Source organism: Schistosoma haematobium, chromosome 1, assembly GCF_000699445.3.
Source record: "Schistosoma haematobium chromosome 1, whole genome shotgun sequence".
In the NCBI taxonomy this organism is placed as follows: domain Eukaryota; kingdom Metazoa; phylum Platyhelminthes; class Trematoda; order Strigeidida; family Schistosomatidae; genus Schistosoma; species Schistosoma haematobium.
The window spans coordinates 38,656,986-38,684,707 of record NC_067196.1 but is presented as its reverse complement, the minus strand read 5'-3'; the positions used below and the strand labels follow the sequence as shown (position 1 = coordinate 38,684,707).

Genomic DNA, 27,722 nt, shown 5'->3' with positions numbered 1-27,722 from the left:
TCTACACGTAGTCATTATTGATAATCCTTGTTATTTTAATTCTTTTTTTTTGTCGATTTCATTTACTTCACATTATATATCATACCGTAATGTTATACTTTAATATCATATTTGATTGTGAGCAGCTGATAAGAAACCATGAAATATAATGAATTCATATTATTTTGCCTGAATGGTTGTTTTGGCTTTATTAAAATTTATAAAAGAAAGTAATTGCACGAAATCTAACAAAAAAAAGATTGTAATTTTTGACATCCATGAATTTACCTTCCAGTAACTAATTTGTATTAGTATTCTATTTGCGCTCATGTTTTTTATATCAGACTTTTTGAAAAACATATGTCCAGTAAACTACCTATTGATGTACATCCAAATTTGTTGAGTCATTCGAAAAGTTTTAGATATTCTATTTCTAAGTACGGACTATATACCTGGTTTCTTAGGTCGATGGATTGAAAATAATTAAAAATGCTTGCTTGCTATTTAGTTTATCTTTCATACATATACTCACTAGTTTACGACTTGTGACGTTGATTTCTTGCATCTGTTGACTATTTCCCTGTAAGTTTCAGGTTCGAACTCTATTCCACCTTTAGTTTGAGTATCTAAGTAGTATCATAGTCTCACACAGAACTTGCGGCTCAAAGCTGAGTACATAAACCTGCACTTGACAAATAAATTACATTATTGCTTTGATTACCTTTCTTAATAATCTCCATTATCCCGGGCCGAACCCTTAGAACATCTTTTCAAATTCACTTGTAGCTCATCTTACCGAAAATACCTGGTTGAACTCAAATTAAAATCGATCATGTAGAAAACCAGTCTCTCTTCTTGGTCGTCAATACGTCTTTTGTAGAATTTCGACTTTTAAAGGCTAAGTATAGTACGTATGTTTATGGATTCAATATTAAAATATCGATCAACATGAACCTGATGTAGGTGACATCGATATTTCCGTCGTTTTGTTGATAGATTATTGTCGAATAAATCATTTTCGCTAACTAGAGATCTACATACAGATGGATATCACACGCTATTGGGAACATTCTGACTACTTTAAGAATGAATGAATTAAAGTATTTTTTAATTTGTGCAAATTTCTTGTATAGATATTAAATATTTTTCTCATATCATACTTCTTATTTCTTAGCCTAACTGCTATGCCAAGATAATAATGGTTGAAAGTAAGAAAAAAATTGTTATATATTCCAAAAGAGACATTAATGTTATGGAAGAAATTACGTATGACTACAAATTTCCTTATGAAGAAGATAAGATACCATGTCAATGTGGATCATCATCTTGCCGTGGAACGCTTAATTAGGAGACCTACATGTTCAGACATTTTTTGGTGTCGAAATCCGAACAGATGTATATAGATTTGTAAGTAATTATTGCTTTCTTCTCGAAATCTTTGTGTTACATGAGGATTAGTTATCATTTCCTTACATGTTTATTTCTGTACATACATTCTTTTGTTATTTTCTTATGGTGTATGAATCTTGATTGAACTAATTTTTGAAAATACCTTTCATTCTTAATTCCAACTAAATATTTGTACCAGATTTGTTTACGAAAGATCATTTTTATCCTCGATACTTCAGACTACCCCGTGTAACTTTGTTCTCTTTAATTATTTCCTGTAAGCTTGTGCTTGTCTCTGGTACTGTGTAGAATACGTCCTTTTCGAATACGATGGGTGGGGGATAGTTTTAAAGAAGTCTTTTGCGATTTCAAAAAGTAAATAATTACTTACATCTATCAACCCTCGTGGAGAAGCATAGGCATTGAGTATCTTGTGTAGATAATTGTTTGCAAATACCTGTAATTTTTGATGATGATTGAAGTAATTCTCGAACTTTCAGCTCAGTACAGTAGGACTGTCTTAATGTTCGTATTGAAGATTGTGACTTGATATTGGTTGATAGTTATTTTGAGGTCCATATGTTCTTGAACAGTAGGAATCTTGTCTTTGTTTTACCAATCCTCGCCTTTACGTCTGCATCAGATTCTTTATGTTTATCGATGATGCTGAAACAGATGCGTGAAATTGTCCATCTCTTCCAGAGTTTCTCCATCAAATGTGGTTGGGTCGGTGTTCTCCGTGTTGTATTTGAGGATGTTGCTTTTTCCCATGTATATGTTGAGGCCTATTGATGCAGAGGCTACTGCTACATTGGTTGTCTTCATCTGCATTCGTCGGTGTGTATGAGATAGAAGAGCTAGGTGATCTGCAAAGTCGGAATCTTTTAGTTGCATGCAAGCTGTCGATTGTATTCCATGCTTCCCGTCACATGTGGTCTTCATAATCCAGTCAACCACCAGAAGGAAGAGAAAGGGGAGAGTAAGCAGCCTTGTCTGACTCTGGTCCTTACTTGGAATGCATTTGTCAGCTGTCCTTCATGCACGACTTTGCAGTGAGATGTTGACTATTTTCTCAGCTACCCACTCCATAGTGTTGAAGAAGTTTCCATAATATTTTCCTATCCACATTGTCAAATGCTTTTTTCTAATGAAGGAAGTTGATGTATAGTGACGAGTTCCATTCAATTGTCAGCCAGTAAGCTACAACGTAGGACCAGATACGTTTATGCGCCCGTCCAAGATGCCACACCTCATTAGCATAACAAGATGAACACCACATTTTTGGAATCAGTTATGTCAATAGTATTAATATATAAAAGAGGAATCGCATATAATGATAGGGTTATAATTTCTCTTATTACGACCCAGCTATTCCTATTATTTAGTATTCTTTGACACCAACTCACTCGACAATTCTCCAAATCAGAACACAGTTGAACAGGGACGAAATTATATTTCAAATAATGAGGGTAAATGGAAGTAGGAAACGCAATAAAGAAACGTTAGTATATTTATGGTTTTCATGTGAGAAGTTTCTAGAGTCTTCTCCAAGTACCGACTAGCACTGATTGGATAAGTAATTGCCAATAGGCGTGCACCAACACGATCTTTCACGGGACGTACTTTAATTCAATCTATTTCTCCTAACAGACATAACACAGGAATAAAGAATTAGTTCGTAAAAATATATATCTAGAGTGGTTCCAAGCTCATGGTTTAAGACAAAGTTTATACACTTACGCAACTGTGATCGATCCAGTCTCCTACCACTGGCCACGATAGTCGCGCACATCCTAAACAAGTAGTTTGCATCTACCAACATGGCTAAGACTAGAAATTAGTGACTTCAAGCACATGCCACGTTTTGTTTTGTAATCAAATGCTAGTAACTTACGAGTATCTTCGGCCCTTAATGGTCACGTTCCGCAGCCGTAAATGAAAACAGGACGAACTGTCACGTTGTATACTCGTCCCTTAATTCATAGACAGATATCTCACTTTCTCCATAGGTGACGTAGGTTAGCAAAAGCCAAACGAGGTCTTAATCCATGCAGAAATTTCGTCGGACATAAACCCAATTGGGCTGACCAGACTTGCAAGTTATGTGAAGTTGTCGGCGCGTTCGAGTACTTTGCTCTGTATCCTTAGTTCAGGTGTTGACGCAGACCAGTCCTGAAGCACCAACTTGTATTTAGAGGGGAGAGAAACGCCTCCCAGAAGTTCTGGTATTGTTGTACAGTGCTACCAAAAGACTGCATTTTATCAACGTCTTCACCAAACATCTGAGTATTCTCAGTCGATAAATGGACTTCCTGGTAGGAGATCAATTCCTAAAACATGGGGCAACGGGAACGTTATTTCCAGCAGTAGGCATGTAGTGGCATCGGACCCTAAACGCACAATCTTCAAAGCTGAATACGAGACAGCTGGGAAAATGGATATTTACTATTTGATGCGAGGAAAAACCGAACGATGGATAAGGCGGGAACAAGGGATTGGATTAATTCAAATTGGTCGAATGGCATGGCTAGACCTTGCAGGCGTGGTCCCTGTTGGATGTTATCTTATATCCTTTATTCATATTAAATCTACTGTTCTATCTCTAGCCTAAGATTGCTCTCCACCATGTATTGGTGATTGTTACGATCCGAATGAGTCAGGGTAGATAACGATGTGACATCCACGTAATATCTTACATATTAAGCAGTTACATCACGACAAATATACAATTTTAGGATTAGGTCTGTTATTAGAGCAGTACTAATATCATAGTGGACCATAATTCTACAGGCCTATGATGAAGTTAAACAAACATGGAGAAAGTGGACAGCCTTGACGGACACTACTCGAGGTTCGCCATAAGCTCCGACTCGACTAATAGTGTCCGAGTAAATAGCCTTCACAAGGTTTATGTACTTCTGAAATACGCCTTTCAATGATAGACACTGCCACAGAATCTCGCGGTCTACCGAGTCAAACGTTGCTTTTAAGTCAAGAATGACCACCATTGTCGGACGCCGATAAGTATGCCTATGTTCTAGAACCTAACGAATGGTGAATATATGGTCGATGCAGCCACGACCAGGTCTGAAGCCAGCCTGATTTTCTCGTGTTTGCAGTTTACGAGTCTTAGGTGTCCAAGCAGGTACTCCAGAATGAGCGACAATCTTCTACCGACCCTCTCCAACGATGACTGGTGACAATATGGCCTATTTGAGTCCATCGTTGGTTTGGTGTAGGGGGTCTCCATGTTAGACGATCTCTCTCCTTATGCTTAAAATTTGTGTTTGCTAAAAATAAACGATTGTCTGAGCACAGTTGCAGCAGACGATCACCATTATCTGTTCGTTGTGCCGAAATACTAAAATACCCACCTAAATGCCTTTCTGTATGGTTTAAACTACCTATCTGGGCATTAAAGTCACCTGCTACGAGTACTCTGTCTGAGCGTTTAGCTTTCTGAAGAAGTTCAGAGAGCTTTCTGTAAAATTCATCTTTCACTTCATCCGAGCTGCAGTTAGTGGGAGCGTAGGCAAAAACGACGAAAAGGCATCGACCTGTGCCCCTATGCTTCCGAGTTCTTACGGAGCCGTTCAGCCGAACAGCACATAGGGGACTGTTAACGGTGATCCATTATAATAGTGCTTGTTCCACCCTCGTACTTAGTGCTATGTCTACCAGTCCACTAAAACTAGCCATCGGGTCACCAGGTACACGGAGGGTGTATCTCGTCGGCCCTCCGTTTTGCCGAGGTGAGGTCAAGTGAATGACCACACTAGGATCCTGTATGCACGTTTCGGATACATCGCATACTTTAATGGCACAAGATTCTAGAGATCTAGTCAAGGAGGCCTGCTGACCGATTTGACATAGGGTGCGTACGTTGAAGGCCCCAATATGTAGTGTGGAGAGAGGTTTCAGTAGATCTGAGACAGTGTTTTGCGCGCTAGAATCATTGGCTATGGTGACACTTGAGGAGGAAGTCAACAGAGGAAGCTTAGAGTTCGAAGTCGATGTAGGAAGAATAATAGGAATTGAAGAGGGAGGTTGATTATGAATACAGTGGTTTTGAGTGCTGTTAGAGGTATGAGGGCGATTATCACTTCCCTGTTGAACACACCGCGGAAGGTTTGTATCGGCATTAGGACCTAACCACACGATCCCCAAAGCTGAACGCGAGAGAACTAGGAAAACAGATATTCGACAGGTAACGCGGAGAAAAACCCAACGATGGAGAATGTGGGAAGAACGAGCTGAGTTAATTCGAATTGATCGGATGGCATGGCTCAACCTCGCTAGAATGGTCGCTTTGTACAACTTGTTGTTACTCATATTAAATATATTTTTTATCTTCCGCCTGGATGTGTTCTCCAACATATATTGGTAATTGCTACGGTAGGATGCGTTAGTGTAGACAATGATGTGAATTCCACGTAAGATCTTATATATTAGGCAGTTATATCATGACAAATCTGCAATTTGATGATAAGGTATACTATTAGAACAGTACTAATATCATAGTAGAACATAATTGTACAGGTTCATCCTGGTGGTACCTGAAAAGAAAATTGGGTGCGAAGGGACAACTTCTTGATGTCGGCCATACACGACCTTTTTCTGAGCAATTTTTGTGTTACCTTCGTACTTATCGGAACCTTAACACCGGGGACCAAAATTTGTTGGATAAGGCAAGATGTGCATCTTAGGGTCGACCTTTTCTAACCCTACCCTTCGTTGTGGGGATATAGCATCACTATCTTGCTTGTTGTCTGAAGGAAACACACTACTGCTGTCACACCTCTGTACAGTCAGCAGTACGACTTCGCCCACGGACCTTGGGTTTGTCCGACCACCACCTCAAGGTGGCAACAATTGATTGTTCATCAATGATAAGTAGCATGTCTATTTGGTCTGTGCATGATCGATGCTAACGAAATCTCGTCTGTTGATCCCGAAGTTGGAAGTCGATTGAATCTGTGGCCAGTTGAGCAAAACTCTGTTGAAAACTTTTCATGGTGCCGATAGCATTGTGATTATTTTTGCCAGTTGTTAAGTCTCAAATCTTTTTGATAAACATTTATAGATTAAATCCAACCTATGTTTTTGTCTATTCAACTGCTGTTTCCAACTAGTATTTAGAGATATGTTACACTCCACTGATTGCCAGAACAGTTTCACTAACCAAAGCAGTCTTGATATCTTTAATGAATTGTACTGGATGACGTTTTGATTCAAACAGTGAAAGGAAACGAGTCAATAATAAGATAGATAAGACAGTCCATGTCGTTTCTAATCACTGAGTATAGCCATTTCAAGAATTCTCCATCAATCTGTATCTGCCTCTATCTCACCCATCGTTAACCGCATGTTTTATGGACCGATGATGTCGTTTTATGTGGTGACTCGAAGCACTTCGATGGCGTTGTTGGATCTATGTATGGATGATGATTTAACATTTGGAGTCCAGCTGATACAGGTTGTCGATTTCACCAACTAACTTGTCTGTCACATCTAGTATGTACAAACTGTCACTTATTGAGTACTTCTTGCACACATAAAGTGCTTGAAAAACAACAATAGTCTCGGCCTAACTACTACCCTCCTCCAGTGTCTTAATACGCAGAGGACAGCAAACCTTAGAGAGCATGAGGCCTATGTTAGGAAGTAGGTCACTACTTTCGTGTAAATCAAGTGTGATAAATAGCCCTGAAGTGTCAGATTTCATAACCAAGGGGACAACATATTTCAAATATTTAGCTTTTCACTCAAGCCATGTACGTTACAGTATATTTCGTCAATGATTTCAGGTCCTAAGATCTGAAAGCACTATACTCTCAATAATTTTCGTGTATATGATCAGCCGTAAGGAGGTCTGGAATCATGTCTATTTACTCAGTTCGAGGACAAATATGTGGTGAAAACTTCAAATTTCCCGGTGTTTCATTGCCTTGATAGGTTCAGAGATTTAAAGTTTTAGTCTCTTTCTAAGTTACAGTTGAGACAAGACTTGTAGGAAAGCACTCCTCAATACATAACTACACTTTAGAAGAAGAATCATTAGTGTTGAACCATGTAGTCCTCTAAGTGATGCGTCCTCACCAGTCTAAGCACATTCTGAGAGCCTTAGCATCCTTGAATGCCACACACGAAGATAAGAACCTACTATTGTTAAAAGAAAGTCCCGCGCAACATAAGAAGACGTTCCTAGGGCTAAAAGTTTATTTATTTTTGGAAGATTTTTTTCGTAAGAGCATTTAGAGGATTACCGTGGGGTTTACTTTCTGCTGCTAGGGGTTTGCGTACGAGTAATATTGAGTTTGTACAGACATCAGTAATTCACTTTTGAAACCAATGACGAAAACATAAACAATTACTTAAAATACTTTAGACAACGAGTTTGCGTCGATTGCTTAAGTAAGAAAAGTAAAGGGACTAGATTTGACTGCTGTTCATGGCCAATTTTCTGATCCTGAATCAATCGGCCTTTATTATGAATACTTGATAAGCTAATCGGTAACTTTCTAATTTCATAGTCCCGATATGGGCTGGGCCTAAAAAACTAACTGAATATCATTTTTGAGGTGATAGTGTAGGACGTCTCGTCAATGCGCAAAGACGAAAACATGGAGTTTCCAGCCTAGGACCAACAGGTGACAGAGAGACATTACCCTTTAGATCGCTGAGCCGCAATGGGATAGTTCCATCTTCAGTCGCCGAGCGATATTGCGTTACCATTTTTAGTTTCAGTTGGAGGGGACTGAATCGCGCTCGATAATGTTGAACACCATGATTTACGGCTCGCATTGACATTTGCAACTACCATTATTTATTTGGACACAAATATTGGTAGAATAGGGCACCAAATATGTATGCCCCACACAGAACAATGAGAATTTGAAGAGAAGAAGGAAAAAATGAAAGGTAAGGAGTGTTAAAATAAGACCAATAACGAAATGATTAGTGTATGGTAGTGTAATAATAATAATAATAGTAATAGGTGAACAGAAGGGTACAGTCAGAAGAAATCTTTCAGTTAAGGAAGATACAACCACTTTTTATGAAGAAAGTAAAAGAAAGCTACAGCAGGATCGCCACTGGCTTCTATTCTGAGCCATATCTGATAACGTTTCTACCCACTGTGTTGCACCGTCTCTCGGAGCCCAACCAGGGAGTCGTGAAGGACCAACAGAAGCCAGTCCTTTGCAGCTTTCTTTCATGCCACGACACCATGTCATGCACTGACCACCTCTCCGCTTTTTCCAACCAGTCCCAACGTCGGCAAATAATGCACGACGTGGAATTCTCTGGGACGACACTCGGAGAACATGTCCAAGCCACCAAAGTCGGTGTTTCAAGATGGTGACACGAATTGAATTATCGTCCCTGCGCCCTAACACACGATGCCGAACCTCTGCATTACTGACATGGTGTTGCCATTGGATGTCGACAATCCTTCGGAGACAACGATGATGGAACACAGAGAGTCGTCTAACGTCCTCAACTCGGAGAGGCCAGGTTTCACAAGCATAGAGCAAAACTGCTCTCACCGACGCGTTGTAGATCCGACCTTTTACAGCCAGACTAACATCACGAAGGCGCCAAAGATGGCCCAGATTGGCATAAGCCGCTCTGGCTTTCACTATACGTGCATTGATCTCATCACTCACACCCCCACCAGCACTTATGCAGCTACCTAGATACACGAACTTCTCGACTACGTCTATCTGCTCACCATCCAGGGTGAGTACAGGATTGGAATCCTGCCAGTCTTGTAGAAGTACTTTGCACTTGGAAGGTGCAAAGCACATACCATACCTACGGACACTGATTGTCAACTGATTAAGTGCGGATTACATGCCTTGGGCATTATCGCACATTAAGACAATATCGTCCGCATACTCAAGGTCGATAAGTCTTTCTCCAGGCAACAGATCCACACCACCATTACTTACATCCATCAGAGCTGTTTCCAGAATGTCATCGATGGCAAAGTTGAAGAGGAATGGTGAGATTGGGCAACCCTGTCTAACCGCACTGCTTGAATAGAACAATGGAGAGAGGTGGTTGTATGCCCTTGTAGAACTATGGTCTACTATGATATTACTACCGCTCTAATAATAGACCTAATCCTAAAATTGTAGATTTGTCATGATATAAATGCCTAATCTATGAGATCTTACGTGGAAGTCACACCATCGACTACACCAACTCACTGTATCGTATCAATTACCAATACATGATGTAGAACAAGGTTAGGCTAGAGAAGTAACAATATATTTAATATGAGTAGAAGATATAAGATAACATTCAGATGGACCACGCCCGCATGGCCGAGCCATGCCATCCGATCAACTCCGATTCATTCAATTCCTTGTTCCCGCCTACTCCATCGTTAGGTATTTCTCCGTGTTAAATATTGAATATCTATTTTCCGAGTAATCTCGTATTCAGCTTTGAGGATTGTGTGGTTATGGTCCAATGCCAATGAACTTCTCAGGCACACCCTTCTTCAATAGACAATCCCAGAGAACAGTCCTATCCAACGAATCGAAGGCAGCCCTGATGTCAAGAAACACTACGATTGTTGACCTTTGAAAAGTATGGCGGTGTTCTAACATTTGGCGGAGGGTGAAGATATGATCAATACATCCTCGACCAGAACGAAACCCAGCCTGCTCCTCGCGAGTCAATCTTTCTCGGGTTTTGAACAACCTACGAAGTACGACGGAAGCCAATAGCTTGGACGCAAACGGAAGTAGACTTATTCCTTGGTAGTTGTTACAGGAACGACTTGAACCTTTTTTAAAGGGTTGGTCATTAGTGAGTACATGATTGTTATTACTACGACCGACTAACAAAGATTATTGAACTCAGTATCCTACATTATGGACTAGTTTTATACATGTAAACCGTTAAATACTGACTCCAGGATGTCATAGACTTCGATAATAGTGCATTTAATCTTGCTATTATACTCATAGGCCTAATCCCGAAATTGTAGATTTGTGATGATGTGACTACTTAATTGATAAGATCTTACGTGGAATTTACATCATCCTCTACACAGACTCGTACTATCATGACAATCATCAATACGACGTCTGGCATTTCTGATGAGCACGTTTGAGCTGAGAAGATATGAATATATTTGATACATAAGGCAAGGTCTGTTGTGGCCGTATCTGCATGACCGAACCATATCATTTTCGCTCAACTATCCCCGCGTCTACCATTTCCGACCTCTCTGTGACAAATGTTGAACGTGAATTCTCCCAGTTATCTTATGTGCATTTCCGAGGACCTTAGAACAAATACCGCCACAGTAAAAGTGACTCTTCATTATGCTAGAAAATCACCCCTTAGACCTTCGGTTTCTGTACGAATATAAGTGCCCAGGGAATTATTTTGACTTCTTAACAAGATTTTCTTCATACAATATTCTAGTTTTGCGTATGATTGAGGTAAACGCATTTCTGGCTTTCCAACATTCCCAATTCGTCTCACCAGAGAGTAATAACCCAAATCTCTCTCGCCTTGTTTGTTTCTCAAAGAGGCGAGTGCGAACCTCGAAACTGGAACATGGTGTAAGAGATTCTCGTCCTCCTTGACATAGTCCAAGGAATATGTATTGCAATAACTTTAATATACAATTTTTTGAACACCTTCCTGTGTGTTTTATTAAGAGATTATCGTTCTGTTACGAATTTCATTGAGTGCTGAAGATATAAATTTGTTAAATTTTCTTCTCAAGCGTTTGGTCTGGTTTCAGCTAACGCATATACGTTGAAAATTACATGAAAACTATAATAGCGTGATAATTCATATCTAGAGTTGGCATATTACCGAGGGTTATGATGGGTCAACACGGGTGAAGGTGATTCGGAGTCCTGATCGTACCCTGTTGTGTCTATCATATACTTCACCGAGGCACATTTAATTAGGGAATCAGCTAAATTCTTTAATAGAACTGTTTAACAGTTCAGTTTCCATATTAGAATGGGTTTTGTGGATATTGTTGTAATTTGGATGATTGAGATCATGAGTCAATTGAAGCTAGACCACTGTGAAAAACCCGGAAGCGCTGGATGGCCGTTTCGTCCTGTTGTGTGACTCCTAAGCAGTGCGCATCCATGATCCCGTTTCGCGAGATTCGAACCCGGTATTGTGTGTGCTACCTATATCGACACAAGTTTTTTATGACGTTGGTCAGGGACAGAATGTCTGGCAGCAGAGAGAGAAGAGGATCGAACAGTAAAGAATGAAAGCAGAATGCAGTTTGTATGAAAATGCAAGAACAATGAATTCTGAGTCATTTTCAGACAATTGATGGTCATTTTGCAAATTGAGCATTTACTATATGGTTGTTAGATTTCATTAACAAGTTCTGTAATTTCATGTGTCGAATACATTCGATTGTTTGCATTGGTGTTCTGTTCACTACACCTGGACCTATCCGTCTCGCGCGCGAGCGCTTACCCACTAGACCAGTGGGCCGGCATCCAACGTTGTTAATGTCTAACTTCAACAAATCCACGAAATCGAGAGGCACGTCCACTATTGTTTTCACTGAGTTACTACTTCACAACAGACCTACTCTGTCATAACTTCACTAAATTCTCCTCATATTAAACATTGACAACTTGAAGACCAATATATGAATCCATCGAGCGAGACCCCGTTCACACCACAATTTGAACTCCTGCACACCGAATCAATCAGCATTTCTTGTTCTTTGCATTTCAAGCTGCGGCTTGTAGAATTATGGTTTACTTCGTTATTAGTACTGCTGTAATAGCAGATCTAATCTTCAAATTACAGATTTGTCACGATATAACTGCCTAATATATAAGATCTTACGTGTTCACATCATTGTCTACACTAACCCATCGTATTGTAACAATCACCAACATATGGTGCAGAACACATTTAGGTTAGAGACAGAACAATAGTTTTAATATGATAAAAGTGATGTTACATAAGTATGACCACTCGTGAACGGCCTAGTCATACTATACGATGAATTGAATTTGGAAAGAATGTTATTGCGTTCACCATTATTGACCTTATTTTAGTGTTACACTTTGAAAGTCCATTCTCCCAGTTATCTCATGTTCAGCTTTGAGGATTGTGGTTAGGATCACATGCTACTACAAGCTAACTTATTCGCACGTTCTACTTTCATTGGATATTATGGATGATGTTTAAAGGAATAGTATTACAAATTAATGCAGCTAATTCTCTATTTAAACTCATGGGTTATATCGACTTTCAACAATACGGAATTTTCGAAATCAAATTTTCTAATTGTTTACAGACTGCATCAGCCTAGTTACTGTGAAGGCGATTACATCTGACTTGATAGAGTCTATATTTACACCTGGCTTCCATTGCCTGTTGAGCAAGCTTTGGTAATTTGTGCAACAGGTCCAAGGAACATTCGTGCCCTACCTAAAGTGTCCTTAGTGTCACCCTCTACCGAGAGCTCACCGCCCGAATCTTCACAATCCTAATGTCCTTCTCTTCAGCATTTAAACTTAGTTTCGGTTCTATTCCAGCTTATTGCCTTTCTATAGGATCCGTGTACAACAAGGTCTTGCGGGACCATCTCTTGATCCCTTCAGGTAGTCTCAACACTGTAGAACTGCGTCTCAATTTTTGCTGCCTGGTTTGACCTGCGTTGAGGTCCGCTGACTACCTAATTCACAAATCTGCAGTAGTGTGATGCCAATTATATATAGAGGCATAAGCCGGCGAAGTAGGCTTTTTTCCAATTCAATGTCATACTTAACGGGAGTTCTGGACCCAGATCATTCGCTCTCCTGGACGCCATGAAAGATGATTCACATATTAGTGTGTTCAGGTTCTAATTTCCCAACTACTTTTAGGGAGATTGGATTTCGGTAAACAACATTAGGTCGTTGCTTATTCTTGATTTGTATCCATCCTGATTAGCAGTCACAGTTGAGCTACACACACTAAAACTGTGGCTGATCATTGATAATCAAGTTGGCCAGGTTGTTTTTTCCCTGCATGAACCGCACTTAGCCTTACGACTAGGTTTTTCAGATAGTTCCATACTGCTACCATTAAGAGGGTAGCGTCGAGGAAGTCTCCCTCTTTGAGTTTTTATTTCTGAAAGGCCTTTTTGAAGTCAGTGCTTCATCTTTTTCTATAAGCCAGACAGTCGACTTTGAGCTGATTTGTGATGACTGAACATCGGTTTGTGTGTCGACAGCGAGTACCATTGTATCCGTCTCGGTCGTGTTTGATGATATGCTCTTTAACAGCGTTAATGTTTACAATGGCCGCGGATAACAAGCTGTTTGCATCTAAAGACGTCACAAACATTTGTAGTTCGAAAACACCTTAACCAGTAACAACTTTGTAAAGGGGTATACCGACCCAGCCAAATCAGAAATCAGGAGTAAAGGGGTCCGAAGATGTATTCGGAAAGCTATTGTTATGTCGAGTAACGTTTGGTAAAAGATGGCTAGTAGTTGACAGAGGTGCGTAGCACGGTGCACACAATCGTGATCTGGTGCTAATGCTTGACGGAGTGCCTTCAGCTATGTGAGTCCAGTAAAACTAATGAGGCCAGTATCAAACATCGAAAACTTACAGACCTACTACACATTTGAGCATCATTGCAAGTAAAATTACGCTTATAGATTTTCAATAAGTCGTTTGAAAATCGCAGGTATTAGATTCGTGCGAACTCAGTGGTTCTGTCCTTTGCACTTAACGTATTGCATGGAACTTCACAGAGGTTATCGCCAGCCAGACGGTTGGCAACTGCATCCTTTTTACTATCCAGTCATCAACCAGAGGTTTTCAAATGACTCGCACACAGAAAAAATTGGAAAAAAACAATAACCAGAGAAGTGGTACCGTGAACTGTTTGACCCAAGAGTGTAATAAACACAAAGTAGCCCGATGTACTCAATAAGATGACAGATACAAAATTACATTTGAAAATGGCTTTAATTTAACTGAAATTAAATCTGTCAAAGTGCAAAGAATGTTACAAATGCATAATAAACTATCGAAACCATAAATTTAACTCAGCGAGTAAAAATGTCGCCATCCATCACGTGGAGATCAATATTTCTATTTATAAAGCACTTGTGTTTATAGACTTTCAACGGTCTGTCAGTTGATCGAGAGACATTGTTTGCCAATGAAAAGGTCAAAAACGGACAAACAACATCAACATGAATAACAAACGTTTTATAATACCTGTAGTGTTATGTGGGCGATTCAGTTTCTGCGCGACATTGAATGTGCATGCTTGTTTCGACTACCAGATTGTCTTAGTCTGAAACTTGTGTCATTTCTGGTCGTTGTTGATTGCTTTACCTAATAAATGTAGACTCCTTGTGTGCTCACTGGATCGTTGGCCTACATTTTTTCCTGCCCTCTTAACGCTACTCTGCATGCTCTCCTAATACAGAAAGTAGCTTCTGACTTGGCACAAAAAGCTAAAATGCTTTGAAATCTATTAGTCTGTTGGCTTACAATTTTCTAACCTTTATGTGCACAACGAACTCTAGCGGTAATTTACAATATAGGGTTTCTGCCATCTGGGTTTGGATTAATCCAGTGAATTCATTGCGTCCGAACTCTGATAACATCCGTTTTGAATCTGGTTCGTTAGTATTTGTATATGAAGAACGGTTCAAGCGGTAACCTGAGGAGTTATGTCACCAGTTGGTTTCAGCTGGTTATTAGTTAGGTTATTAATATGTCTAAAGCGGTTTGACGGCGGAATGTGTGCATTCGTCTGTCTATTTTTCATTTCTTAGTATAATAGCGTCAGTCCCTTTGTAACCGATCATATATTCGTTTTCTTTGGGATTTTTTCTTGCGATGTAGGTTGGTCACATGACTGCCTATACTCTAATTTGTTTATTCCCAGTTCATTTATTTTTAAGACCATTATAGGCTTTTGATCTATACTTTTGTGTTCAGCAAAACATCATTAACCTAAAGTCTAAGGAGACGGACGCTTGCTGATCATCAAACTTCGAAACTTAGTAATCTTATGTATTAATGCATGACTTAATTTTACTATGTAAGATTTACGTTCCCCATGTTTATTCATGTGTTCCGTAGGTCACCATCATTGTCGTGCTTAATCTTTAAATACGAAATATCTCAACTGTATTTGCAATGTTTGCACTACCGAAGTACATGTTTAGGGTCCCAAGATTGTAATGTTTTATCACCTGTTTTTAGTAGCTTCGGTACATTTCAAAACAGACTGAGGGAACCTATCACGAAACAGGTATGTTTGGATCCTATCTTTTTTCGTCACGATTATGAGCTTCCCAAACTATTCTTAATCTTTCTAGTTAATATCCTTACAAATGCCTCACTCTAAGGTACTCATTACAGAAAAGCATCAAAATACGGTTAATGGACACTGAACATATACAATGTTTTTTCAACACTACTTAGTTTCATTACTATGGTATATCGCTTGTCTAACATTTTTTAAAAATCGTCTTTAAATCCACCACTAGAGGTAACGAAATCCATTGTGATATTCGTAATAGCTTACAATTTATAAAATGTCTTATTCCAGTTTGGTCGCAATTCAGCCAATGGAAGCTACTAATCTCTTATCAACTTTGGAACTTCTGTGTGCACCCAAGAAGCTTGATCGTGAAAAAGGCGAAGATCAGCTGAATAACATATCACTAACATCTGACGAAGTTAAGTTGGTATCAAGTTGGATAGAAGAAAAGTTGGAAGGGCTGTCTAATTGGGAAGACGTAAGTAGTTGTTGTTACTAATTTTTGCCAGGTCTTTGGTGGGATCACTGCAGCTATCATCCTACTTCGCAATGCCGATTATCGATCTCTGGTAGATGTTGGTATTGTCGGTAAATTAGAAGATCAAGCAGTTGAATGTCATGATAACCCTGAATTCCGAGTTCGTATAGCTGCAGGTCAACTTATGGGTTCCCTCTGTCGACATGCTGGATTATCTTTGTTCATCCGGTACTTACCCACTGTAATTCAGGGTGTCGTCACTAATTTAGAAAGAAATACTGAAGCCCCTGTATCTGAAGCTGAGTTATCTCTACGAGAGCTCAACTTAGCTAAGGTTAGTAAATTCTAACTGCTTTCTTTAATCGCTGATGTTTTTATAGGAATGCAGTACTAATTTGAGCAGCAGTTCTCTATCTATTTTCCATGATACAGCAGGTTGGAAAAATTTGGAAACATGGATGAAGTGTGTACAGGAAATGGTTTCAAATCTTCCATCCAAGGATTTCATTAAAGTGGATAGAACTATTATTTTGGAACTTATTTTTAAAGCTGTTCAGCACGTCAATCGTTTTGTTCGTGAAACGGGTTATGATGTTTTATCAACAATGATTTCTCATCATTTATGTTACACGGAGTCAGAAGCAAAGGAAGCAACTTATATCAACGTTGCAACTCAACTCGCTAAGGGTTTATCAGATAATTGGAGTCAAGTATGCATATATTTGCCAGTTTTCATTGCGTTGATTTCCAAGGTTGTAATCTTTAGTGATGAGAGCTTATTTCTTGGAAAATTTGGATGTTTCAAGTGTAGTTTTGGGCTCCATATTTGTTCAAAGCATGTCATAGATATTTTGACTTTTGAGAATTTTAAGTTTTGTACCAACTTCACTAGCTAGAAAATCATTCTCCAACTGATCTGTTGGTAGTAAAGTACTTTCCATGGCTCCATAAAGTTAACGCGGTCTCTGTGGAGGCATCTTGTTTCCTAGAAGTTTGAATATCAGCTACTTAGCCTCTGTTCCACACTGTCCACTCTTTGGTTTAACTGGTTTAATATTGTTGCTGATCTTTAAAGAAAAGTGTTACCTAAAAACCTATTTTTAAACGCACTTGTCAACTGAATTGAATTACTACTTTATGCAAATGCACTTAACTTAAAACTACAAAACCATAAAGTCGTACCTCCGTTTAGTTTGTACAAGACATTTGTTTATAAACTGTGCACTCCCTCAGTGATCTGCAAAATAAAATGTTTAGTTAAAAAATTTAGCTTCTTCTTATCAGTTATCGCTGTTTTAATTACGCTGTTTCATTTCTTACAGTAAAAAATGGAAGAGTTTGCTCTACAGCTCTACACTTTCAGATTCAGCTCGAAAACATAAGGTTATGGTTCTGTTTAAAATGAACATTGCAGATTTAGGTATTCCTATATACCCACTGTTTGTTTTGTATGATTTCTGTTATTTCATGTACGAAATTTCGCTATTATTACTCAACCGAAATAGGTTTCCTTAAGTTTTTTTGTTTGTGAAATGTACTGCAATTTTAGGTCCGTATGGCCGCTTCCAGAGCAGTACGAACTCTTTTTGAGGTTGATCCTCCCTCTGGATATACGAGAGATGATATTTACCCTATTCTTTTGCCAGCTATGTGTTTAAACAGATATTACGTTGCTGAAGGCGTCAGGATTTATAGTCAAGATACTTGGTGTCGTGTTACTCAAGGAGAAGGTCGAAAGTTACTTGGTCAATATTTAGTTCCAGCTGTCGATTATTACATTCAACAAAGTGATGCCGATAATCATGCGGTAAGTTGCCAATCTTTTATGGTAACCTACTTTTGTAATATGTTATAGTGGACTTTTTGTTTGTATTTTTATGGTGTCGTTCAATATTACTAAAGCTTCTCCGTTAAAACATCTACATAAGATAATGCACGATCACATATACGTAAGCTAAAAGTGCTCTATTACTTCACAATATAGCTTTATGGAAGAATATTTAGTGGGGAAAAGTTGCGCTTACTCTCATGTCTTAATTCACTGAGGGGTGAACAACCCACAAAATTTATATCCTCTGGTCGCTTATGACATCTGATTACACGTATTTTCATAACGAATATCTTGTATATTTTACTTTAGGAATAGCTGTTTCGGCTTTTTTCTTTGGATATTAATTCATTTGAAGGCTCTCGTCAGTAATTCAGTCGCGTCCATATTGTATCATTGCACGTCGCCTATCACTCAGCTTTCTATTCATTCATTTTGACAACCCAAAGGCATCGTTTTCAACTCCTTGAAATCTTTCTTATCGAAAGCGTAAAGACTTGGTAAAGGCCTGATTAATGCTGCAATTGGCATGTCCGGAAAGTAAATTGTTACCTGTTCAATAGAATAAGACTGATTTTAGTGCTATAGTTCTACCGACAAGACCATGAGTTGTCATGTCTCAAAATACACGAAAAATAAGGTAAAGTGAATGACCATACTGTGATCTTAGATGGATGTTTTGGAAATACAACATGCATCAATAGCACGAGGTTCTGCTGTCTCAGCTAGTGACACCTATCCTCCTATTAGACATGGGATTCGGGTGTTAAAATCTCTGGCATGTAGTCTGAAGCGCAGTTTCAGGAGAAAGGATAGAATTTATTTAGCTCCAGTCGTTAACACTAGTTGTTCATTATGAAGAATTCGAAAACAGGTGACAGTTGATAATGGTAATGAAAATGGGGTTTAGTTATAAACGAGGTGATGTCGTGCACTATAAAAGGTATGAGGCGAGTTTTCAATTCTCCTTTGCCCACATCGCGGGAGGATATTTCTTCTTGGTAGACCTGAATAGGAAACTGGATTAATGACCTGGGAGCGTGACCACAATGCATATAAGACAACTACTTGTGGCCGGTCACAGTATTTTTGTAGGAAGTATTCGTTATGTTAGCTTGCTACTTCAGAAGTATTTACCGCTGGAAATGGGGGTCTGTAGGGTAAAGTAAGGTGAGGCATTTGACTTGACGCAAAAAAGGGTGCACAGCTGTTGATTAATATTGATTTATGTACCAACCATTAAATCCAACACTGATTTACAACTGATTCCTAAATAGTAAAAACAACATCCAAATGTACAATATCATATATATCCTTGTAATTGGTGAATTTGACCATTAATTAGCGTTAGTTTAGTAAGTGTATATTTACAAAATCAATAGATTAACTCCTTCAAATAAGAAATATAGCTAAATTGGTGATTTATATGTTTTCCTTTTTCCTTTTAAAAGAGATCGATCTTGCTCACTCGTAGTAGTATTTATGCTAAAACTCATGAGTAAACTTCTAACGGCTAAATTTACATATGTATTCCTGTTAACATCTCTTCAATGTTGTAAAATGAAATACACCATATTTTTAAACACTGGTTAATTGATTAATTAAATTTTCACGAATAAAACATTAATTGTGTTTAAGTACCTAATCATAGCGATTTCTAAATGCCATTAATTAATAGACACCTCTTAATAGTGTCCATTTGTTAACAAAGTTATATACAAGGAACCTTGGGAACTCTCTTAGTTCTAAATGAAATAGTAAGATTGAGGTTTTGATATGGCAGTGATTCAATAAGCAATGTTTATTTTTTTTTAAAAATGTGACAGGAGTCAAAGTTATGATATTTCTGCATACTTACGAGTAATCTTATTTTCAACATCCCTAAATTATAAGCTTTTGTGGAGTTTAAACTATGAAAAATCTTAGGCCACCATTAAAAACCTACAAACCCTGGACGTCTGTTTCGTCCTAGTACGGGGCACCTCATCAGCGCACCCCCACCCCACATCAGGCAATCAAACCCAAAACTCTCAGTCTAATATGTGAACGCCTAACCATCAAACCACCACACTGCTATCCAACTAAAATGGAACGGTCGTCCAGTGTGTCCACGTTTTCATTCGTGGTCTAGCTGATATTTGCTTCGATTCTTGGTCGACGGTTCTTACCATGCAACAAATTACAAGAGTAAAACCGTGATGGTTGCCTGGAGAAAGACTTCTCGATCTTGAGTATGCGGACGATATTGTCTTACTGTGCGATAATGCCCAAGCCATGCAATCCGCACTTAATCAGTTGACAATCAGTGTCCGTAGGTATGGTATGTGCTTTGCACCTTCCAAGTGCAAAGTACTTCTACAAGACTGGCAGGATTCCAATCCTGTACTCACCCTGGATGGTGAGCAGATAGACGTAGTCGAGAAGTTCGTGTATCTGGGTAGCTGCATAAGTGCTGGTGGGGGTGTGAGTGATGAGATCAATGCACGTATAGTGAAAGCCAGAGCGGCTTATGCCAATCTGGGCCACCTTTGGCGCCTTCGTGATGTTAGTCTGGCTGTAAAAGGTCGGATCTACAACGCGTCAGTGAGAGCAGTTACCCAAAAGATTTCTTCCGATTGTACCTTTGCGTTCCCTCATTACTACCACACTACCTTACTCCAATCTCTTCGTTATTGTTCTCTTTTTTTTTCTATTTCTCTTCGAATTCTCATTGTTTTGTGTGGCGCATATATATTGGCGCTCTCTTGTACCAATATTTATGTGTTCAAATAAATAAATAAAAATAGCTGATATTTGTCCGTCCCCCCCCCTGGTACGGCCGAGGGTGGAGAGAGTCCTTCCTCCTCCAAATGCTCTCACATGGCCACGCGTATACGAAATCTGCCAGGGAAGTCCTACTCACTCTCTTCTCCAGGAGGGGGTGTTGTTTGTGAAATTGAGAGGACGAAGAGCGGGTTGGTGGGTCCACCTAAGGGAGTTGAAAAACCCGGATTCCAGAACAATTTTGCACATGGGCTCTAGGATCCTGAAGTAACAAATGGCGTATAAGCCAACTGTTGGTCATTAACTACCATAGGACTACATCTGACGTTGATCCACTGCCTTGTGAATCAGTCCTTTAGGTTGAAGGCTCGGGGGGTGACCCTCTAGGGAAACCACCTGCTTGGGTCTGAGCACCCGGGCAGTATCACAGTCCACACACAAATCAAGTGACTTGTGTGGCGCATGTGTATTTGGTGCCTCTATGTGCCAACATTTACGGGTTCAAATAAATAAAATATTTGTTCGTGATTTAAAATCTGAAAATTCTAGTCTGTACAAATAGTAATCATGTGCTCACCGGTGACTGGGTTCTGGATGCAATTGGCGGAGTTATAGTGAAAAGCTGTGACTAGTGAATTTCAACCGTATCGGGTGTGAGACTGTTATGTCAGGTGATTGCTCAATACCGTGAATTGATTGAAGTTAGACGTTAACTCTGTTAAATCCTAGCTCAATGGTCTAGAGGTTTAACATTTAAACGCGATAACGAAGGTCTTTGGTTCGATCTTCAATAGCGGAATAGTAAATTTACACTTCTGAGTCCCATGCTAGGATAAAACGGTCGTCTAATGCTACCAGGTTTTCAATGGTTGTCTTCACAAGACTGTATACTGATATGAATAGCTTTTTGTTCCAATCATTGTTTAAATTTATTAATAGAGTTTAATACGGATTTTATACTTCACTGAAATATTAGTCAATAAACATCTGTTATTCTGTTTCTTGAGCAGATCCACAATCAAGCATTTTCACAGTTTGTACTAAAGATTTCTGATACAGATTTTTGTTTTATATTCAGGTTCGTGAGGCTTCTTGTGCGTCTATGGCTGAGATTGTAACTAAATTAGATCCAAATTTGCTACTACCGTGTGTCAGTAAATTGCTCGATGCCTTAATTGTATGCTTTGGAGATGAAAGTTGGCCAGTAAGAGATGCGGCCTGTGTTGCACTTGGTTCATTGATTTCCACCTTTCCTAATGAGACACGCGCGGCTGGCTACGATAATTTAATGGCTACACAATTCTTACGAAACCTTAGTGATAGTATTCCATCAGTCCGTGATGGTGCAGCTAAATCGATTGCCGCGATTTTAAAATCAGTTGGTGATCAAAATTTATTCCAAGTAATTTTTTCTGTTTCTATATTTTGTGTCCATATATTGATGTTTGAATTTTCCGTGATACCTGTTTCTGTTATGTCTGCCAAATGCTGAACTTACTTGTGCTTGGTATTAAAATTTCAAATCCAGCGACGAGTAGTAGTAAGAACACATACTGGTGATAGAAATTTTTTATCAACCCAAATAAGTCAAACTGTTATCTCATCACATTAATTTTCCTTTGATTTATTTACAGTCATATTAATGACCAGATTTCTATAATTTGAATTGAATAGTATTAAACACCAACTAATCATTAACTTACTATGTGGACACGTATTTACAATATCCTACCGATTGACTTAATTTTACCTTTTTTGATCTGCTGTCATATCATTCTTCCCAGCTGAAACTAGGTCCAACTTCTCGAATACAACTGAAGGCTTTGCACGTAATTTCCGTTTAGTATTTTCAACTTGTAGGGGTGTATTAATATCTTCCGTCCAACTTGTTTGCACTAATCTTATCAAATTTTTTATTTGGTGTAGCAAGTATTTATATCTTTAGATAAGGGATTAGTGGAGATCGATCAGCTTTTATTTAGTTTTCATCGTAAGCTTATATTAACTGGGGTACTATTAAATAACAAGACACATCCAATCACTTTCTTCCTAGTTTGTGACCCATAAATCTACATACGACCAAACTTTGAATCTTCAAATCTCTCAGCGAGCACGATACTTCTTTGTGCACTAAATGGAAACACAGTATTTCACATTTTCAACTTTATTCAGCGCAACTATCACCCAGTCCCATCAGTGGTATTTGTAAAGTTCTCCATATTTTTGAATTCCGCCACTCATAGTTTCATTTGAAGTACTTTTCATATTTTCCTATCTTTCATCTTGATTGTCTCTTGTGGATATCTCAATTTGTGGAGTTAACTTGAAGGTACGTTTAATTCCCACACAGATATCACCTATGTACACTTCTTCTTTAAACGTTTCAGCAATTAGTTACTTATCTAAATCTGTTTAATCGATTTGGGCTACATCTGACGGACATTTTCATCAGGTAAAAATAAGCTGAGATATTAATATTTCTTTAAGAAACTAAGCGCAAATGTTGTAAACAAGTGTAAATCAGTTGATATCCGGATGAGTATCTAGTAATTGAATGAACGGGAATATTTGCTGTTTGCTCAGTCCATCTTAACATGAGGATTAAAATTACCACAAGGAACTTAACAAAATGTTCGGGTTTTAAATTAGAATATGGTATTAGTGTAAGCAGTCTAAATACCTTTATGTAATGGTGAAAACTGAATTTGATTTTTTGTTTGTGAAAAAGTTAAGTAACATGCTAATCTGCATCATATATTGTTGTTAGGTTTATTTGTTTTCACACTTTGAATTGTCCACCATATTTTCACTAACAGTGGTCTGAATTAGGCAATTAGAATAATTAATAATCTGTATATTCCATTATCATACTATTGGATATGAATACGGTTATTTTCGTTTTAATCAATTTTCCCAAGCATTATATCAATCATATCGTAGAGAAAATTGATGGATTAAGCAAACAGCCTAAAGAATCTCATGGTGCAGAATCTTGTCGTGTATCTGGGAAGGGACCAGGAGCATCTCATGTTACTGTTCACAGTGGAGATGCTGCTCATGATAGTCGTCATACTGATCAAGTTATGTACTCCTGTGGATCCTTGGCCCCGAAGCTTCAGAAAGGTATGTTAACTACTCATCACTCTTTGAGATAACTCTTTCTAAGTAAGTCTAGTTTTACAGATATCAGTTTTGGATACGATGCCCGAAAATTTGGTTTAACAGACAGGTCTTTATTCGTTTGAGAATAAGTGATCTGTAGGCTAATTTTCCACAGTCATGACATTTTACTGTTCTTTATGTGTTCATATTTTGAATATAGGCATGTTATTTTGTTGGATAAATACCCATTCACTTGGCTAGTAATCTTTTTTTATTTCAAATCATTCGGGGTCTCCAGTCAAGAATTCGTTCTTATGATCAGCTATCCACTCGACCACGTCATTGATCGCGTTAACCTCTCGATAAACATTCTAGCGACCGGAAATTTCATCTGTTCAATCAGTAGTTTTAATATTTTCATACTTATTTATTCAGTATCAGATGTATAAGGGCTGATGTCACTTCCCGGTTGCCCACACCGTGGAAGTGTATTTCTCGAAGAACCTAAAAAGGAAGTTAAATTACTGTTGGTCTTAACGACCTGGGAGCGTAACCACAGAACCCAAGGGACAACTACTTGAGGCCGGTCGCGCAAGGCCTTTTTGTGGGAAGTTTTTAACGTGTTAGCTCTGTTCTTCAAAAGGCCTTATCGCCGAAGATGGGAATCCGTGAGGTAAGGTGAGGTTCGATAATTTTAGGGTCGACCCTTTCTAACCCCGTCCTTCGTTGTGAGAAGGCAGCGTCGCTGTAGATGCTGGTTGCCCGAGGAAAACGTCTTACTACTGTCACACTCCTCTTCAGTCAGCAGTACGACTTTTCTCAAAAAGCAGTAAATCCAGAGAAGGATTTTGTCTTTTACCTGCATGTCTTGGTGAGTGTAGTGCAGTAGTTCAGGGGTATTATTCAATCACTGGTAATGAATAACATATTAAATTCATATAGTTTTTTATTCGCTCTAGCACTTAGTTTCTGCATCATGTAATGTCGTTTTAGAAAATAAAAGTACATGAGTACAAAAAATATTTTCCCCATAATAGTAACTAATAGTGTGGTGTGTGCTACTTATATTGACATAAGTAGTATATGTTAGTCGTGAACAGAAGGTCTGGCAGCAGAGAGACAAGAGGATCAAACAGTAAAGAATAAAAACAGAATAAAATTTGTATGAATGTGCAAGAACAATGAAGTCTGAGCCATTTTGAGACAGTCGATGGACATTTTGCAAATTAAGCATTTACTTTATTTTAGATTTTATCAACAAGTCCTGTAATTTTGTGTTAAATACATTCGATTGTCCCCACTGGTGTTCTTGTTCACTACAATTGTAATATTATTAAAATTTTTATGATACCATTTACTGTTGAACAAGAGCTGTGTTGATAGGTGCATATTTTCTAGCTGCAGCCCGTATGATTATCGAAATGTATGTTTGGAGAATGATTTTCATGCTTGAAATCAACTGCACAAATGTATTTATTATTCATCTTTCTCTACATCGTATGTTCCATCGTCTTTAAACTATTTTTATATCATAATTTGTTTATTGACATTAAGATACGAATGTATTAAATACTAAAGTGATACACATTTGTGATAAATTCTAGGCTTGCATGACTAACTATTATATTTGATTTGTGGCAATTTAACAATCCAGTAATAATTTTACCATAGCTGTTGACAGTTTTGACTTTAAAATTCGTTTTGTGTCCTTTTATGTTGTAGGTGGGTACTATTATGGTATTGTGGATCACACGAAAATAGACATTTCAGTTCTAACTGTTCAGATATATTATTCTATATTGTATTTTTATGCTCATCACAATTTAGTCGTTTGACTAAAATTTCTAAACAAATAAATTTTAAGAGTCGATCTTACCATGTTGATATTTTCTCACTATATTTACATACGGCTGCAAATATTTCAGGTCGAAAAGGTGGTGGTTGTCATAATGGTCTTCATCAACGTGCCAGTGAACCTTGGGAAGAGGCTGATGGCGCAATTCGCTTGATCGGTCAAATATCAGACAAGTTCCCAAACCGAGTCACTGACGATTTGATTGAGCAACTATTGAAGGGTTGTGAACATCGAAATTATACACATTATCCTTATTTTTTAGAAACTGGTAAGCATAATCTTTAAAACTGTAATTTCAGCTGCAACTAAAGAACGATGGGTTGGGTGTTTCTGTGCAACAATATCGTTTATAGCTTCAGTTTATTGCATGTAATGAATCATTTTTTCCGACCCTTGAATTCGTCGGATTCCTACATATATTAAAACTCTGACAATTGACAAAGTTCTGATTGTATCTTCTAAAGTAGGTAGTTTTTCAATGTTGATCTAAATAACATTAGGGTAGAAGTGAACTACTCTGTGAGCACTGAATCAGCCTGTCGTAGTAACCTTGTCTCAGAGAAGACAATCAACCAAAAGTATTCATTTCAGATAAAAATGTCTTAGGACAGAATCCTAGAAAATGGATTGTTTTGCTACTATGATTGATCTTACTACAGTGCACAAGTGCTTTATCTATTTTGATATTTAACGTAATCAATCAAGTATACTTTAAGTTTTGTAACTTTAGCAAACAAAATAATTAAGTTCGTGAACATGCACCACGTTATTTAAGTTTTTTCATCTAATTTTTTTTACACAAACTTAGTATCGTTTATCTCAATTTTTATTTGTCTTAAAATTGGGAATATGCAGTGACATTTTTCTTCCTTCTAAAGATTTGATTTTCTTTTTCCAGCTTGCGATGTAATTGTACAGCTGTGTAATCATCTCGAAAAACCTCAATTTAAAAAATATATGGATGCGTTTCTGGAAGTATTGGCAACCGCAGTAGAAAGCAAGTTACCGCTGGCTGTTAATGCTGCATCGGAATGCCTTAAATCTATAGGAAATCGTTTTGGTCCAACCGTGCTACGTGGTCGAATTGAAAGTCACATTAATGCATTTGTTTCTGAAAACCTAGTTGATTTATTACCTCCTGTGTGACACTTACCATTCTATCCGGTACAACAACTAATGATCAGCGTCACAAACTTTCTTTTATATGTGAATCAACAAATTTTTGTTATTAATCGCTTATAATTTTAAAAATAAAAACCTCAATGTAATTTTGAATACATTTATTCAAAACATGCAATCTACTGTGGTATATAATAATTTGTGGTTTTGTACGCGATCAAATACTAGTCTCCTGTATTAGATAGTGTAAAAACTAGTGAATATTCTAAATGTGAGAGTCTACAGTTAGGTAGTCGTACGACTAACAGCTTTCCGTATTTATATCATGCTAGTCTAGTGGAGTTGTGACCCATCAATCACTGGGCCAAAAGTTAGGATATTGTAACTTCCGAGTAAATTTGATCAGATAAGTGGTATTACTAGCCCCCACGTATTACGTGCTGTTAATGCTATAAGAACTCATGTTTGTTGAATCTCATTTTTAGTTCATTAGTATTTACTAACTAGAGTAAAGTGATTATGAAGCGGTCTAGGTCGTTCTTTCATATGAAAAATAAGTTAGAAGTTAAGGCTTCTGAGTAAAAAACATTAAAGCTGAACTTAAATGATCGCCATATACTTAGGTAAAATATAATTGGTTTAGACTGAACATGTGTTCAGCTAAACATTCTGAAGAATCGACCTAGTTACTTCAGATCTCATATAGTAAGGGAGATTTGTCCTCTGTTCGTTTGTTTTGATACACTGTTTTAGTCATCTTGCTTTGGTCCCAGTCAAATTAGTTCTCAAAAGGTTCTGCGAGACATTTGGATTGGTTCGTTAGAGCGCGTCTCTATTTAGTCATTCACTTTGAAATATTCCGTTTTTTGATTAGCATAATTTCTATAAAACGTCTATATGGGTTAGCTGTATA

General features: G+C 38.1%; 2 protein-coding genes across 3 annotated transcripts in view; both read left to right on the top strand.

The window, feature by feature from the left end:
* The window catches only part of SETD1A (Histone-lysine N-methyltransferase setd1a), a 32,292-nt gene extending 28,485 nt beyond the window's left edge, over nt 1-3,807 (top strand). The window contains exon 18 of the mRNA XM_051218009.1: nt 1,154-3,807. The gene's annotated coding sequence lies outside the window, so the exon portion shown is untranslated. The remainder of the gene's footprint in view (nt 1-1,153) is intronic.
* A 10,807-nt stretch (nt 3,808-14,614) lies between these two features.
* MS3_00009606 (uncharacterized protein) lies at nt 14,615-27,034 on the top strand. 2 transcript variants are annotated; one of them, XM_051218000.1, is made up of 9 exons: nt 14,615-15,439; nt 15,481-15,892; nt 15,924-16,476; nt 16,523-16,852; nt 17,692-17,949; nt 21,812-22,135; nt 23,652-23,856; nt 25,761-25,958; nt 26,589-27,001. In XM_051218000.1, exons 3-9 carry the CDS (start codon nt 16,327-16,329, stop codon nt 26,834-26,836), a joined length of 1,713 nt encoding a protein of 570 aa, XP_051073990.1. In that variant the 5' UTR covers nt 14,615-15,439; nt 15,481-15,892; nt 15,924-16,326; the 3' UTR covers nt 26,837-27,001. The 2 variants fall into 2 exon arrangements, with proteins under 2 accessions (XP_051073990.1, XP_051073989.1); XM_051217999.1 differs by lacking the exon at nt 14,615-15,439 and having other exon boundaries at nt 15,720-15,892; nt 15,924-16,142; nt 16,174-16,476; nt 26,589-27,034.
* The last annotated feature ends 688 nt before the right edge of the window (nt 27,035-27,722 follow it).

Bases quoted from the DNA above. Each gene is read 5' to 3' on its own strand.
- MS3_00009606 (XM_051217999.1), top strand. From the start codon at position 15,939: ATGTCTTATTCCAGTTTGGTCGCAATTCAGCCAATGGAAGCTACTAAT. The intron at 16,143-16,173 runs GTAAGTAGTTGT...AATTTTTGCCAG, and splicing joins GGCTGTCTAATTGGGAAGAC to GTCTTTGGTGGGATCACTGC. The intron at 16,477-16,522 runs GTTAGTAAATTC...ATGTTTTTATAG, and splicing joins GAGAGCTCAACTTAGCTAAG to GAATGCAGTACTAATTTGAG.